This window comes from Nerophis ophidion, linkage group LG10 (genome assembly GCF_033978795.1).
Source record: "Nerophis ophidion isolate RoL-2023_Sa linkage group LG10, RoL_Noph_v1.0, whole genome shotgun sequence".
Classification (NCBI taxonomy): Eukaryota; Metazoa; Chordata; class Actinopteri; order Syngnathiformes; family Syngnathidae; genus Nerophis; species Nerophis ophidion.
The window spans coordinates 38,060,214-38,075,879 of NC_084620.1; the positions used below are offsets into that span (position 1 = coordinate 38,060,214).

Consider the following 15,666-nt stretch of genomic DNA (forward strand, 5'->3'; position numbering starts at 1 on the left):
CTTGTTTCGTTTGTTTTCTTGTTATTCCTACAAAATATTTTTGGGATATTTGGATTCGATTGCAGCTGAGATAGGCTCGAGCACTCCCCGCGACCCCAAAAGGGACAAGCGGCAGAAAAATGGATGGATGGATTTGAGAAATCGTATGAGGCATTCAATACCGCACATACAATACATCTAATCTAATCTAATCCATGTTACGCAATTCTAAATGTAATTAGATAAGCTTCATAAAAGTGTGTTTTTGTATTTACTTTAGTTACAAAACATTAGTACTAACATCTATTGTCCAAGTATCAGATTGGCAGGCAAAATTGGACTGGATTTGATGCCAAAAAGACGTCTCTACTTCCTAATGTATAAAACGGAATTTTACTTGTGTATTAATAACTGTAAGAGGCATGTAATCGGGTTCAGAACAGGGGCAACAACTTTTTGGTCCACTTCAATTGTACCGAATAATGCTGAGGGCTTCACACGGCTGCTCAGTTTACTTTTAATCATATTCCATTATAAATGAATAATGGTATTTACTTATGGGCACAGGGAACACAGTAGTAATTTGCAATTTTTTCAACAGGCTTATGGGCGACTCATTTGTTCCTTGGAGGTTGACATGCTGCCCATGGGCACCGTGTTGGTGACCCCTGGTGCAAATCATCAAACATATTGAAGTCTTTTTAATGGATCCACTATTCTTTTTTTTCCTCGGCATTCGTGGGAGGTCTTGGAAGTTGGAACGTATCAATTATATACATTTTCATCAATCGATCATCTACACTGGCTTCCTTCCTACACATGCTGTAGTACCCATAGGGGATCATGGCGCAGCGTTGAGAACATTACATTTGTATCAAACAGTCTTCTTGCTGATACTAAGAAGACCCGTTCATGCAACAGAAGGAGAAATAAGTCGATATATTTGTTAAGTGTGTGCTTTTGAGTTGCATTGTAACCCCAAAAACCAAAACAAATATAATTTAATGGTGGAAAGCCATGTTATCCATTTGAGCAGAGGTAGCTATTAGCATGTAGCATTCTCTTCCTCATTCATAAAGTCATGGATCTAAACGAGCTGAAATGTATAAAATCCCCTCCCGGCGTTTCAGAGGCACACAACATATGGCCATGGGTGGAATCAGAGATACATTAGTATGCATGTAAACTAGGACTTTGTCTCTGACATGATTAAAGCGACTCTTATTTCTCGGTAATGTCAAACGACCACATTTTTCATGACCTGCACATATGTACAATCGGCAAAGTCAACTTTTCAACCTGCTCCTCTGAGATTCCTAATCCGTGCAGATCCTGTTCTCAAGCACACCGGCGGACAAGAGGGACGTGTTTCAATCAATTCTTGGCAGGGAAAAAGGCTCCCTTTTAATCTTTCCAAACATGTCCTGCAATTGGAATATTTGTTTTGTCTTATATTCCATTATGAACATTCAATCAGGGACCTTAATTTGCTTAACGTGTGTGTATTTTTTCTTCTCCCCAGCAGACATGTCCTCTCCCACCATGAAGAAGCCAGAGAAGCCGCTGTTCAGCCCCACCTCTCCGCAGGACTCCTCACCCCGACTCAGCACTTTTCCTCAGCCGCATCACCCGGGCCTGACAGGTGTAGGACACAGTGGTGAGTTCCTCACGACATCCACGGACCAAAAAAATAAAACCCTTCACCCAATGTCTCTTGTTTGGCCTTGATTCTGGCAGTTATATCGACGAGGAGTCCCCCGCCACACTCGCCGCTGCAGTTCTCAGCCTCCGCCATTCTACCCCCGGCGCCCTCGTCCTACTTCTCGCACACCACCATCCGTTACCCGCCCCACCTCAACCCAGCCGACCCTCTTAAGAGCTACGTGCCGTCGTACGACCCGTCCAGCCCACAGAGCAGCCAGGTGAGTCTTTTTTTTTTTTTTTTTTAAATGTACATGTTATTTTGTCACTAACTTGTTGATCAGAGCTGTATTTCTCACAAGACAAAGTCAACATACATTTAAAGGGCAGGAAAGGACCCATTTGATAGCGTTCCGTCCTGGGAACCCTGAAAATAACAGAGTACAGGGCAAAAGTTTAGACACACCTTCTCATTCAATTTTTTAAATTTATTTTCATGTCTATTGTAGATGTCACTGAAGGCATCAAAACTATGAATTGACACATGTGGAGTTATGTTGTTTATATGTTTTATATTCTAGTTTCTTCAAAATAGCCACCCTTTGTTCTGATTACTTTTTGCACACTCTTGGCATTCTCTCAATGAGCTTCAAGAGGCGCCTGAAAGGGTTTTCACTTCACAGGTGTCATAGTTTTGATGCCTTCAGTGACAATCTACAAGGTAAATAGTCATGAAAATAAAGAAAACACATTGAAATGAAAAGGTGTGTCCAAACTTTTAGCCTGTACTGTATGTCACACTCTTGGTAATAATAGTCATTGTTAGCAATGATTGAAATGTACCATGTTATTAGGGCTGTGATTCTTTGGGTGTCCCACGATTCGATTCAATATCGATTCTTGGGGTCACGATTCGATAATATATCAATTTTTTTCGATTCGATTCTCGATTCAAAAACGATTTTTTTCCCGATTTAAAAGGATTCTGTATTCATTCAATACATAGGATTTCAGCAGGATCTACCCCAGTCTGCTGACATGCTAGCAGAGTAGTAGATGTTTGTTAAAAGCTTTTATAATTGTAAAGGACAATGTTTTATCAACTGATTGCAATAATGTAAATTTATTTTAACTATTAAACGAACCAAAAATATGACTTATTTTATCTCTGTGAAAATATTCGACACAGTGTGTTTTCAAGCTTATGAGATGCGATGCAAGTGTAAGCCACTGTGACCCTTTTTTTTAATTTTTATAAATGTCTAATGATAATGTCAGTGAGGGATTTTTAATCACTGCTATGCTGAAATTATAACAGATGTTGATACTGTTGTTGATGATATTAATTTTTGTTTCAATACTTTTGGTTTGTTCTGTGTCGTGTTTGTGTCTCCTCTCAATTGCTCTGTTTATTGCAGTTCTGAGTGTTGCTGGGTCAGGTTTGGTTTTGGAATTGGATTGCATTGTTATGGTATTGCTGTGTATTGTTTTGTTGGATTGATTAAAAAAATAAATAAAATAAATAAATAAATAAATAAAAAAAATAATAGATTTTTTAAAAATTAGAATCGATTCTGAATCGCACAACATAAACGATTTGATTCGTAGTCGAATCGATTTTTTCCCACACCCCTACATGTTATAGTTTTTTTCAACAGTTTTTATGAAGTCTCACAGGTATCACAATGCTATGTTGTCCAAAATGTTGCAATTTAGACAAGTTTTAAAAGTTATTTTAACAAGTTCCTACTAGTTTGTGTTGTGTTTGTTCACATGCAAGCATACTTCTTACATACATATACATACTTGCATACATACATATACACCGTACGTTTAAAGTTGTACAACATTTTTTGCATGAATTGGCTGAAAACCATCTTTTTGAACAATGCCTGTGTTGATCATTTTAAAGGTTGGATGAACTAATATATAATGTGATCGGAAACCAGTTGTGTATGCTCTTTAATCGAGCCCGCTTTCCACGCGTGCGCCATCGTGGAGGATCGTGACGTTGCAGACACAAAGAAGATACAGTAGAGAGAATATGTCTATATTTTTAAGTGTATTAGAAAAGAAAAACCATCATAAGTGGCAGAATGTCGCCAAATTAGTTTTAATACGTGAAATGACATTTATCAAACAGCCTTGTGACATAAAACATCACAACTTTTTTGTACGCACAAAGAAAATAAATAGTGTGTTTTGTTTCTTAGCTATTAGTAGTCTGGCAGATATCCTAAAAAGTATTGCCTCCCTCCCAATGAATAGAACAGTCAAATAAGTCTGTCACAATAGCAATTTCCTTTCCTTGAGAGTCACCATAGCCACAAAAAGCAAAGCAGATGTCATGAAAACACCACAAAGTAAAACATTACTAACAACAGCTGTGGAAAGTTAGGTTTTCTGTTAAGAGTCGAGAGCTTCTGCTTGTGGCAATTATTGCTGGGTTTCACGTCACGTCTGAAGGTAAAAAGAAAAAAAAAGTGAAAGTGGTTCTAAGTTTTGTGTTTGCGACCCCAGCAGCATGCGGCATTCTCTTACTCTACAATCCCACGTCGATGAACGAGCTGAAATGAAGAAACGATTGCTCCCTAGGTGTATTGGAGGCCCACATCATTTGGACAAAGAGTCAAGTTAGAGAGGGTGCATGTAAACAGAGACTTCACAGACATGAGAAAATAGAAGAAATGCTTTTATTTGGGAAATCAGACTAGTTTAGTGCGTGTAAACGCGTGTAAAACTCTGCACAGGTCCAACTAAAGAGATGTCAAACATCACATATAACAACGTACTATTAAGGCAACCTTAAAGGGGAATTACACTTTTTTTTTTTTTTTAATATTGTCCATCATTCACAATCCATATCAGAGAAAAGAAAACAATTGTTTTGTTTTTTTGCATTCTAATTTGTAATAATCATCTCTCTATAGATGGCTAGCAATGCTGCTGTTGTGAGTAATCCATTTGGCCTCTAAAAGCACACCAAAAATTCATCTAAAAAGTGCCAACAACAATACATTTACATCTTTTTACAATTGGCAACACTAAATAGTCCCCAGCGTGTGAGTGTGAATGTTGTCTATCTGTGTTGGCCCTGTGACGAGGGGGTGACTTGTCCAGGGCGTACCCCGCCTTCCGCCCGAGTGCAGCTGGGCTAGGCGCCAGCACCCCCGCCACCCCGAGAGGGACAAGCGGTAGAAAATGGATGGATGGACCCGAATATTAACCAAGTGTGAGCAACATTGTCATTATAAGCGTTTACGCAGACAATCTGCACGGTGATCACATACCAGCTACTGAACCATGATGGCGTCTGTGCTGATAAAATGTAATCCCAGATTACAAATTCCTTTCACCTGTATAGTAGAATTCTGTGGCCATAAACCGAGAACTTTTACCGAATATGGCGAGAAAGAGACAAAAAGACGCTTGCTTGCGGAACTGGCTTTTTTAAAACCTTTTGTGTGAACTGTGATAAATTCTTCATCAAACATCTTACCAGTCGGCATCCTAGTGAGAGCAGACGTTGTACAGTAAGTAATGTTTTATTATGTCTGTTGTCTCTCATCAAGTCTGCCATGATGTTATGGTCATAAGAAAAAAAGTTTTTTAAATTAACGTGCCGCCATATGCTTAAATTGATCAAAATGTGTAAATAATACATGTTATTGTAAATTTGCCTGTTACTACTTTACATATATATTTACAGTGTGTATATAAAAAGTTGGAGGTGTTTGGATGTAGTTTTTAAATGCTTTATAGCGCCCATTTACTCTCATTGTTAGCTGACTTTTGTTTACGCTTATTTAGGAGTTAGAATGCATAAACAAAAATAAAATCTTGTGTTCTTGTCTGTCATTTTGCTTGTGAATGATAGGCGAAATTCCAAAAGAAGTGAAGTTCCCTTTAAGGCACACAAAGGTTAGCAATACTATCATAGCTATTTAAAGGCCTACTGAAACCCACTACTACCGACCACGCAGTCTGATAGTTTATATATCAATGATGAAATATTACATTGCAACACATGCCAATACGGCTTTTTTATTTTACTAAATTACAATTTTAAATTTCCCGCGGAGTTTCTTGTTGAAAACGTCGCGAAAGGATGACGCGTATGATGACACGTGCGCGTGACGTCTCGAGTTGGAGGGGACATATTAGCGCAGACCCACTAGCGGCTAAAAGTCGTCTCTTTTCATCGCGCAATTACACAGTATTTTGGACATCTGTGTTGCTGAATATTTTGCAATTTGTTCAATTAATAATGGAGAAGTCAAAGTAGAAAGATGCAGTTGGGAAGCTTTAGCCTTTAGCCACACAAACACACGGTGTTTCCTTGTTTAAAATTCCCGGAGGGGAAACTTTACTACTGATCAGAGCGGTCAAGCGAACATGGATCCCGACCACTTGTCAACCGGCAGGTTTCGGTGAAAAAATTGTGGTAAAAAGTAGCCTCTTACCGGGGATCAACGGTACTTCTGTCGTGCTGCTGCTGCCGTGACTAATTCCCTCAGAGACTGGCGTCAAGACACCCGTGAACACACCCCTCCAACTATCAGGTACTATATAATCTCACTAAAACACTAGCAGCACAATAGAAAGATAAGGGATTTCCCAGAATTATCTTAGTAAATGTGTATAAAAACATCTGAATCGCTCACAATGCAATCGTTTTTTTTTTTTACTTTATTATTATTTTTTTTTTTTCTAGTCCTTCGCTATCAATATCCTCAGCCACGAATCTTTCATCCTCGCTCAAATTAATAGGGAAATTGTTGTTTTCTCGGTCCGAATAGCTCTTTTTGTTGGAGGCTCCCATTATAAACAATGTGAGGATGTGAGGAGACCTCACACGGGTGATGTCATCGTCTGCGACTTCCGGTAAAGGCAGGGCTTTTTTGTTGGCGACCAAAAGTTGCGAACTATATCGTCGATGTTCTCTACTAAATCCTTTCAGCAAAAATATGGCAATATCGCGAAATGATCAAATATGACACGTAGAATGGACCTGCTATCCCCGTTTAAATAGGAAAATCTCATTTCAGTAGGCCTTTACAGTAACATTATGCTAGGTTAGCCAGTTTGCTGAATAAAAACATATGGTCAAGCTTACAGCTCCCACCTTTGTAGTTGACCAACAAATAGTTTCCAGTTTCAGAATTTATTTCATATGTGGAGAAAATGTAGCAATTTCAAAAGTAAGCAATTGAGTGCGTCTTCGATCAAACAATACTTTTTTTTCCTATTTTTTTTTTTTACAAATTTGCTGCTCGAGGGATTCACAATATTGTTTGGACCTTATTTGAAAATCACTTTTGCATAATAAGGAACACTTGTGATTGAGGACAATAATTTCTCTTTGCTGCTAAAAATGCTAACCCAAAAGCACTGATTCTAGCAGAGAGCTGCTGCAGTGGAATAGAAGGAGAGGTCCCCTCCATACATGACAAGCTGTGCAATATTTATGTGCTTTTTTTTTTGTCCTTGTGGCTTTCCTAGTAAACAATAGAGTGTAGCCGCATTTTTTAGGGGGTTAGCGCTGTCGGTTACTCAGAGAAAAACCATGGCGAATGAAAAGGTTGTAAATATTTGCCGTTGCCGGGGCCCGGTTCTTGCAGAATAAACTGTCCCTCTGCTGGGGTTCTAGGGAGAAGAAGGGGAGTGATAAGGGGAATAGGGGGGCCAACAAATAACACAACGCTTATAATCCCATGGACAAGTGCCAGAATGTTTTTATGCTTGCTTTAACACAGATTATATTACTCTCTAATTAAACATTCTATTCACATCCGAGGGAACCCTGTGGACACAATTCTCTTCCAAAAAGAGCCTGTTTGAGTTTTGAACTTTGGGCAGCCCCGCCATGAACGCCCCAGACAGTCTCCAGCCGTCTCAAAGAGTCGCCCCCTTTTCTTTCTTTCCTCTGCCTGTATATAGTCTCCCTGCTTGGGCTCTCTTTACACCATTGTGAGCGCTCGCTCGGCGGCCTCGGCCCGTCTTTTTACGCCCCGGATCCAAGTGAATTCCATTTATGAGCGCCATTAAAATCATTGTGTAAAATCATGTAGGAAATCCATACTCATTGACTGATCCGCTATTGTCCGCAGAGTAGTAATAGTGACGACTCAGCTGTTAAAAGTACTTTTCTTTAGGTGTCCTCTGAGGCCTGCTTAAGAGAAGTTAATAGTTTCCATTTAGATCTGGACAGACTAAATTTTTCTTAGGAACTATATAACCATTGTTATTTTTTATTTGTAGCCCAACAGCAGCGGTCAAGTCGTTGGAAAAGTCCCAGGTCACTTCACGCCTGTGCTGGCCCCCTCCCCACACCACGGCACTGTGCTACCCGTCTCACTCTCCATGCCCGACACCAAGCCCATCACCACGTCAACGGAAGGTAAGCTTTTTTATCCGTCACATAATTAGCTGCACATTTGTGAAAGCCAACACTTTTAGTCCTCAGCCGCTGGACACAAAAGGGTAAACATTTGTCAAGATAACATAGTAAGGGCTTGATGTACAAAAGGTTTGCACACGCAAGGTGGATTGCGTCTGTTAAGTGAGCAAAATAAGCAATCCATTTTGCATCTCGTTCTTCATTAATATGCAAAATGTATGCTGATTGTCAAAACCCCACACAATACTGGTAGGAGAAAATGAAATATAATTATTTAATACGCGCAATGTGATTTATTAACAATCATCACTGTTTTGCCAGCACTTTATTGCGTTTTATTTAGTACTTGTCAGAAGGAGGGGCAAACTGACAGTTCCACACACAGCTGTTGGATCAGTGCTCACGCTGCAAAGACAGATGATGGGAAAATGACAATCCTCCATCCTACGTATGTATTTTGGACAGCCAGAAATAAAAAAAATATTAGACAGATATATTCAGCAATTCTCTTTTATAATTTTATAGCTGCTGGATTACTTATAGGGGCCGATTAAAATTAATTCAATTGATATTTTGGTGTCTGCTGGCGTTTTTTTACTATTATTGAGGAAATATACTACTATAATATATCTCCAACAAGAAAAGACGTCTTTAATCGCGCATTTTCTTGCGTTTGAATCATTCCAGACGCACGAATGCGCTGCCTCGTGCACAGATTTAAGTGTCAGTGTGCACATGTTTCTGTTTGCGATCCGGAAAAGGTGTGACAGATTATAGATGTGTGCTGCTGGTTCAATACATCGCACACAAGTAGGAGCACGATAACATGAATGTGCAGAAAATGATCGTCTCGGTGGTAAAAGGCCTGTATGCAAGCAAAATCCTCATTTAAATAAGGCAGTCTGCACCACTTTTCAATTGCACACGTAACGTTAGTAGACAACACGCAACAACCCTATCAAAAGCACACAGAATTTTTTTTTTTGCACACATTTGGATCTTAAGAATCAGGCCTTAAGTGTTGTCAATGTTAATATTTTTTCGACTGTTACACCACATACTGTCAATCGGACTGACTTGAAATTTCTCGCAGATTTCAATTAGCTTTTAAGGTGTTTTGCTGAATCGCTTTGAAATTTGGTACCCAATTTTTCGGGGGCCCACAAGCACACGTGTCAACTTTAAACAAGTTTTGGCAACACTAAATTGGCCCTAGTGTGTGAATGTGAGTGTGAATGTTGTCTGTCTATCTGTGTTGGCCCTGCGATTAGGTGGCGACTTCCGCCGACTTCCACCCGATTGTAGCTGATAGGCACCAGCGCCCCCCGCGACCCCAAAAGGGAATAAGCGGTAGAAAATGGATGAATGGATGGTTAGAAAAGATGTCCGCCGTCAAGCCAAGCATCTTAGCTAATATATCTCCATAGACCACTTAAAGGATATCATGTCTACTAGCATGTCTTTAAAAGCATTTTGACCACAACCCGTGCAGGGACCGCCAATACTGTTATTTGCAGTCATGTGGCAAAATGACCGCATGACTCCATGTTGATGGCACACACAAATTTGAAATAAAAGAGTCTCCATCGGAATACCTACCACATATTACTGGGGGACCAGTCTGGACACCTCTGGGTCTGTGCTATCCAGAACAGGGGTCACCAACGCGGTACTCGCGGGCACCAGGTAGCCCGTAAGGACCAGATGAGTAGCCCGCTGGCCTGTTATAAAAATAGCTCAAATAGCAGCACTTACCAGTAAGATGCCTATATTTTTTAAATTGTATTTATTTACTAGCAAGCTGGTCTCGCTTTGCTCGACATTTTTAATTCTAAGGGAGACAAAACTCAAATAGAATTTGAAAATCCAAGAAAATATATTAAAGACTTGGTCTTCACTTGTTTAAATAAATTCATTTATTTTCTTACTTTACTTCTTATAACTTTCAGAAAGACAATTTTAGAGAAAAAATACAACCTTGAAAATGATTTTAGGATTTGTAAACACATATACCATTTTACCTTTTAAATTCCTTCCTCTTCTTTCCCGACAATTTAAATCAATGTTCAAGTAATTTTTATTTGTTTTGTTGTAAAGAATAATAAATCAATTTTAATTTAATTCTTCATTTTAGCTTCTGTTTTTTCGACGAAGAATATTTGTGAAATATTTTTTCAAACTTATTACAATTAAAATAAAAAAATAATATTATGGCAAATCTAGAAAATCTTTAGAATCAAATTATTTCAAAGTCTTTTGAATTTCTTAAAAAAAAAAAAGTTCTGGAAAATCTAAAAGAAATATTGATTTGTCTTTGTTAGAAATGTAGCTTGGTCCAATTTGTTATATATTCTAACAAAGTGCAGATTTTCAAAAAATATCATCAACATTCTAAAATTAATCTTAATCAGGAATAATTACTAATGATGTTCCATAAATTATTTTTTTTTATTTTTTCAAAAAGATTCGAATTAGCTATTTTTTCTCTTCTTTTTTCGGTTTAATTTTGAATTTTAAATAGTCGAAATTGAAGATAAACTATGTTTCAAAATTAAATTTTCATTTTTTTCCTGTTATCTCCTCTTTTAAATCGTTCAATTAAGTGTTTTTTTCATCATTTATTCTCTATAAAAAACCTTCCGTAAAAAAAAAAAAAAATGTACAATGGAATGACAGACAGAAATACCCATTTTTATTTATTTATATATATATATATATATATATATATATATATATAGACTATGTCTCCCGGCTGTCCTGGGAACGCCTCGGGATCCCCCGGGAAGAGCTAGACGAAGTGGCTGGTGAGAGGGAAGTCTGGGCTTCCCTGCTTAGGCTGCTGCCCCCGTGACCCGACCTCGGATAAGCGGAAGATGATGGATGGATGGATATATATATATATATATATATATATATATATATATATATATATATATATATATATATATATATAAGTGTGTATCAAACTGGTAGCCCTTCACATTAATCAGTACCCAAGAAGTAGCTCTTGGTTTCAAAAAGGTTGGTGACCCCTGATCTAGAATGTCTCATCTGCAAGCACGTTTTCTATCCTGATGAAAAAAAAATGGTTCTTGCTGCTATTTTTTTAAAATAAAAAAAATATGGGATTTATGCTGTCCTTGCAGGTTTATAGCTGGCTAATTAAAGTGGGCATGAAACTTAACATTGTGGTACCCCACTATGTCACTGCGCTGAATTTACGACACACTTAGAACAAAATGTTAAAGCCAGTTGTCTCTGCCAGGCTACTCCGCTCCCGGCACCCCGACGGCCAACCGCTTCGTCGGCCTGAGCCCCAGAGACCCCGCCTTCCTTCACCAACAACAGGTGAGGACCCTCACCCACTTCAGCCACCACCGTCACCACATGTCCTCATCATACCCCACCCCTCCCATCACACGTCACATAGCCTCTTTTGGTTAAAATGTCTTCTTGTTGTCTAATCCACTTACCCAAGTAAAATCTAGAGTTTGAAAGAAGATTTTCATTTGTGAGCCATTCATTGTGCACTTTAACCAATGTTTTCTACCGAGCCACGTGCTCATTTCCGCACACTCCCACATTAAAAAAAAGTCATTTAAGGCAATCATTAAGCTTTGCAGTGGTGATTCCCAGGATAGATGCGGTGAGCAGGTTTGTTTGTGCATGAGTGTGTGTAAGTTTAGGAGAGGTGGGAGTCTGAGGACCCTCCCACCCTTGCAAGATAGTCCAACCTTTTAAGAGTGCTGGTCTGAGGCCAGGGCTTTTCCAACCGCAACTAATTGAATGCATCTGGACGCTGCTATATGACCATCGCTACCTCAGCTCCAGTCAAAATGATGAATCTCCAGTATTGTCTTTCCTTGCCTACAATTTAAAAAGGGACTCAGGGAGGGCTCACTAGGACAGAATAGCGTCAGTGTCGTGTTATCAGTTTTATTGTCTGTGCATTAAATTGGCGTCTTTCCATGAAACAACTCATTGATTCATCACGCTTCTGTTTGTTTTTCTTGATGTGGGCTGAAAAAAAAAAGATGAAGGGACTCTTGAGTTATTTTGGTTTGCGCTTCCAAACTTTGCCTGCTGAGGGCTACATTAGGACAAATTAGAAGGATGTGCAGCCCATTTTGATAATATTCTTTCTTACTCATGTCATTTTGTGAACTATTTATTTATGATAACTTGATCTATTGTTTACTTGTGGATTTAATTTGTGTATAAAATGAGAACGGAAATTTAAAAAAAATGTTACTCCTTTTCAGACAGGTTGTAAAGAGAAACTAGAAATATGTAATGTATCATATTAGAACTGTATACAGTACATGTCGGAAATAAAACTAAACTACAACCATAAACCAAAAAAAACAAGCCAAAACACGGTCAACATTTGCTAAATAAATGTAATAATTGTTTTAATCAGTGTGATATTTTTGTTCATGCTACGCCGGGTGTGACCGCAAACAAGACACCCATTGCAGAGAGTCAAGGTTTTAGCATTGAAATAAGATTAGTTCTCCAGACAGCAAGCATTCATAATATTTTATTTTATGTTAAAAATTGTGCCACGGGCCACAAATGGCCCCTCTTGCAGACTGTGATGTTCAGAGACAGGCCTCCTTTTGCAGTATTCCTAATTTGACACACACTGCAGCAAGGACTCACAAATGAAAGCACATTCTTCCAGCCGAGGGGCATGGCCTGCAAGTCACGTCCCTCTGGCAACATTCTGGTCCAGCAATTTAAAGCTATTTGCTTTGTCACCTGTGACACAAAGCTGAGATGCAGACTGCTTTTTTTTCCAAGATATTTCATTGTTTCGTGCATTTACGTCTTGTTTTTAGCATGTAAAAAAAGTACATCGTATAAGTTTGGACTTCATTGAAGCAATTGTTTTTAAGAGCATAAACACCCAGGTGCAAAGTGCATTCTAAAGATCACAATGGATAATTAAATATCAATAATTAAATACAGTTGTGTCTACATGCACTCAATAACCGTATGATAATTCCAGTTTCTTGAAAAAGGGCCTATTTAAAGGGGAACATTATCACCAGACCTATGTAAGCGTCAATATATACCTTGATGTTGCAGAAAAATTACCATATATTTTTTTAACCGATTTCCGAACTCTAAAGGGGTGAATTTTGGCGAATCAAACGCCTTTCTATTATTCGCTCTCGGGGCCAGGTAGTCAATCCGCCATTTTCTCAAACACATTACAAACATCGAGTCAAATCAGCTGTTTTTTTCCGTTTTTTTGACCGTTTCCCGTACCTTGGAGACATAATGCCTCGTCGGTGTGTTGTCGGAGGGTGTAACAACACGATTAGGGACGGATTCAAGTTGACTTACGTGGAGTGTGCATCGATTAGCACGGCTTGCTAATCGATGCTAACATGCTATTTAGGCTTGATGTATATACATATTGCATCGTTATGCCTCATTTTTAGCTATATTTGCATCCAGCCTTTCCCTCCACCCACATTTAATGCCAAACAAACACATACCAATCGACAGATTTAAGTTGCACCAGTGTCAAAAGATCCGAAAGTCCCTCGTCTGCACATTTTACCGGCGATGCTACAACAGACATGGCACAGAGATGTATGGATACCCTGCGACCCTCAAAGCAGATGTATTTCCAACGATAAAGTCAATGAAATTACAAAGGTGAGTTTTGTTGATTTTAATGACTTATGTGCTAATTAGACATATTTGGTCGCGGCATGACTGCCAGCTAATCGATGCTAACATGCTATTTAGGCTAGCTGTATTTACATTTGTAGCTATATTTGCATCCAGCCTTTCACTCCACCCACATTTAATTCCAAACAAACACTTACCAATCGACGGATTTAAGTTGCTCCCGCACATTTTACCGGCGATGCTACGACAGACATGGCACAGAGATGTATAGATACCCTGCGACACTCAAATGTTGGTTAGAAGGCGATCGCCGAATAGCTTCAATAGCTATTCGCTCAATAGCTTCAGTTTCTTCTTTCGCTATCTGCCTCCATACTCCAACCATCCGTTTCAATACATGCGTAATCTGTTGAATCGCTTAAGCTGCTGAAATCCGAGTCTGAATCCGAGCTAATGTCGCTATATCTTGCTGTGCTATCCGCTATGTTGCCATCACTAAATGACGTCACAGGAAAATGGAAGATGGATTTAAAGATAGCGAAAATCAGGCACTTTAAAGCCTTTTTTCGGGATATTCCATGGTGGGTAAATTTTGAAAAAAACTTCGAAAAATAAAATAAGCCACTGGGAATGATTTTTAATGGTTTTAACCCTTCTGAAATTGTGATAATGTTCCCCTTTAAAAAAAAAAATTAGAGTAGAAAAAAGCAGCTAACCGCACCTGCTCCACCATTCCCAGGCAAGCCAACGTGTGAAACCCCTCTATTCATCTCTCGCCTTGGTTAACCCCTCCAGGGAATGCCACCATGGAGCATTCCGCTGGGAGAGATCCGTGATCAGATGTCATTTGGCATTATCTAAGGAAAGGTCCTAATCCGCAATCTGCCCGCATCTGTTGTATTGAGCGCACCCCGTCGCCTCCCCCCCCCTCCTCCCTCTTTCCTCGCCACCGCTTGTGCCACTCTGATGTGTCGGTGTGAGTGGGCGGACAGATGGCAAGCCCCTCAAGGAGCGCTGGCACCGTGCGTCTGGCCCAGACCGCTGCGAGCTTTTGTTACGTCGTCTCCCCGACGTTCTCTTTCTACTCTCGTAACTTCACGTCGGTGCAGGTGCTCGCCGTGCACTTTCTCCACCAATGAATATTCAGCGCTGTCTGATGAAATGGCTTTTAGGGAGAGTGCTAACGTTGCACTTTCTTCACGCCAGCCGCATTACCAAATGAAAGCGATGACCACGGGGGCAAGGTTAGCTTGCCTCTCAGCCGGATTGGAGGCTAGTGTGGCGGCATAACGCATGCTCGGAAGGATGCTGCAATTTGTCATGTGTATGTGAAGATGGCTTTAAGAGGGAGTGTGTGTGTGTATGTGTGTGTATATTGTAATCCCTAATCAATAGGAGTCGTTAGCTAATGAGAAGACTGCATGTCAACTTAATGTGTTTATTTGCCCTACTTAGCATGCTTTCCCTTTGCTAACCACTAGGGGTGTAACGGTATTCCGAATCTGAGACTTTTAGTTACAGTACAGAAGCGTAACCTTATGGTACACAATGAGGGACCGGCAGGATGTGTGTATAATCACGCATGCACTCTGTAAAGAAATACAGTGGGGTCCAGCCTTTGGTTTCAGCACCAAGGCCAAACTAGACCTCTTCTAACGTTAAAGTTGGCATAAAGAGGCAAAGATGAAAACAGCGTGCCGCCATTTTTCAGCAGAGGTGGAGAACGGGGCTACAAGCTGGAACTATTAATGCAGCTAATCGTTGCACTCTCCTAAAACGTGAACTATTATGTATTGTTTCGTATATATTGTAAAAACTATTTTCCTTTTTGGAATTGTATATTTATTGGAAAATTAGCTGCTTGCAGTTTTTACCTTTCATTTAAAAATATATATGAAGCTAAGCAGTTTTAGGTATTTGTTCCCTTACTGTACCTAAAATGAATCAATGATGCCATAGTGCTACACCCCTAATAAGCACTACTTTGAACATTATGCAAC

At 39.5% G+C, this 15,666-nt stretch overlaps 1 protein-coding gene across 7 annotated transcripts in view; it reads left to right on the forward strand.

The window, feature by feature from the left end:
• LOC133560769 (nuclear factor 1 B-type-like) overlaps positions 1 to 15,666 on the forward strand; it is a 161,859-nt gene that overhangs the window by 118,394 nt on the left and 27,799 nt on the right. For 5 of the 7 annotated variants that reach the window (XM_061913671.1, XM_061913672.1, XM_061913674.1 and 2 more), the window contains 4 exons: positions 1,502 to 1,636; positions 1,717 to 1,901; positions 7,882 to 8,020; positions 11,286 to 11,368. In XM_061913671.1, the coding sequence (XP_061769655.1) occupies positions 1,502 to 1,636; positions 1,717 to 1,901; positions 7,882 to 8,020; positions 11,286 to 11,368 (542 nt within the window). The remainder of the gene's footprint in view (positions 1 to 1,501; positions 1,637 to 1,716; positions 1,902 to 7,881; positions 8,021 to 11,285; positions 11,369 to 15,666) is intronic. The other 2 variants (XM_061913675.1, XM_061913673.1) reach the window with 1 other exon arrangement.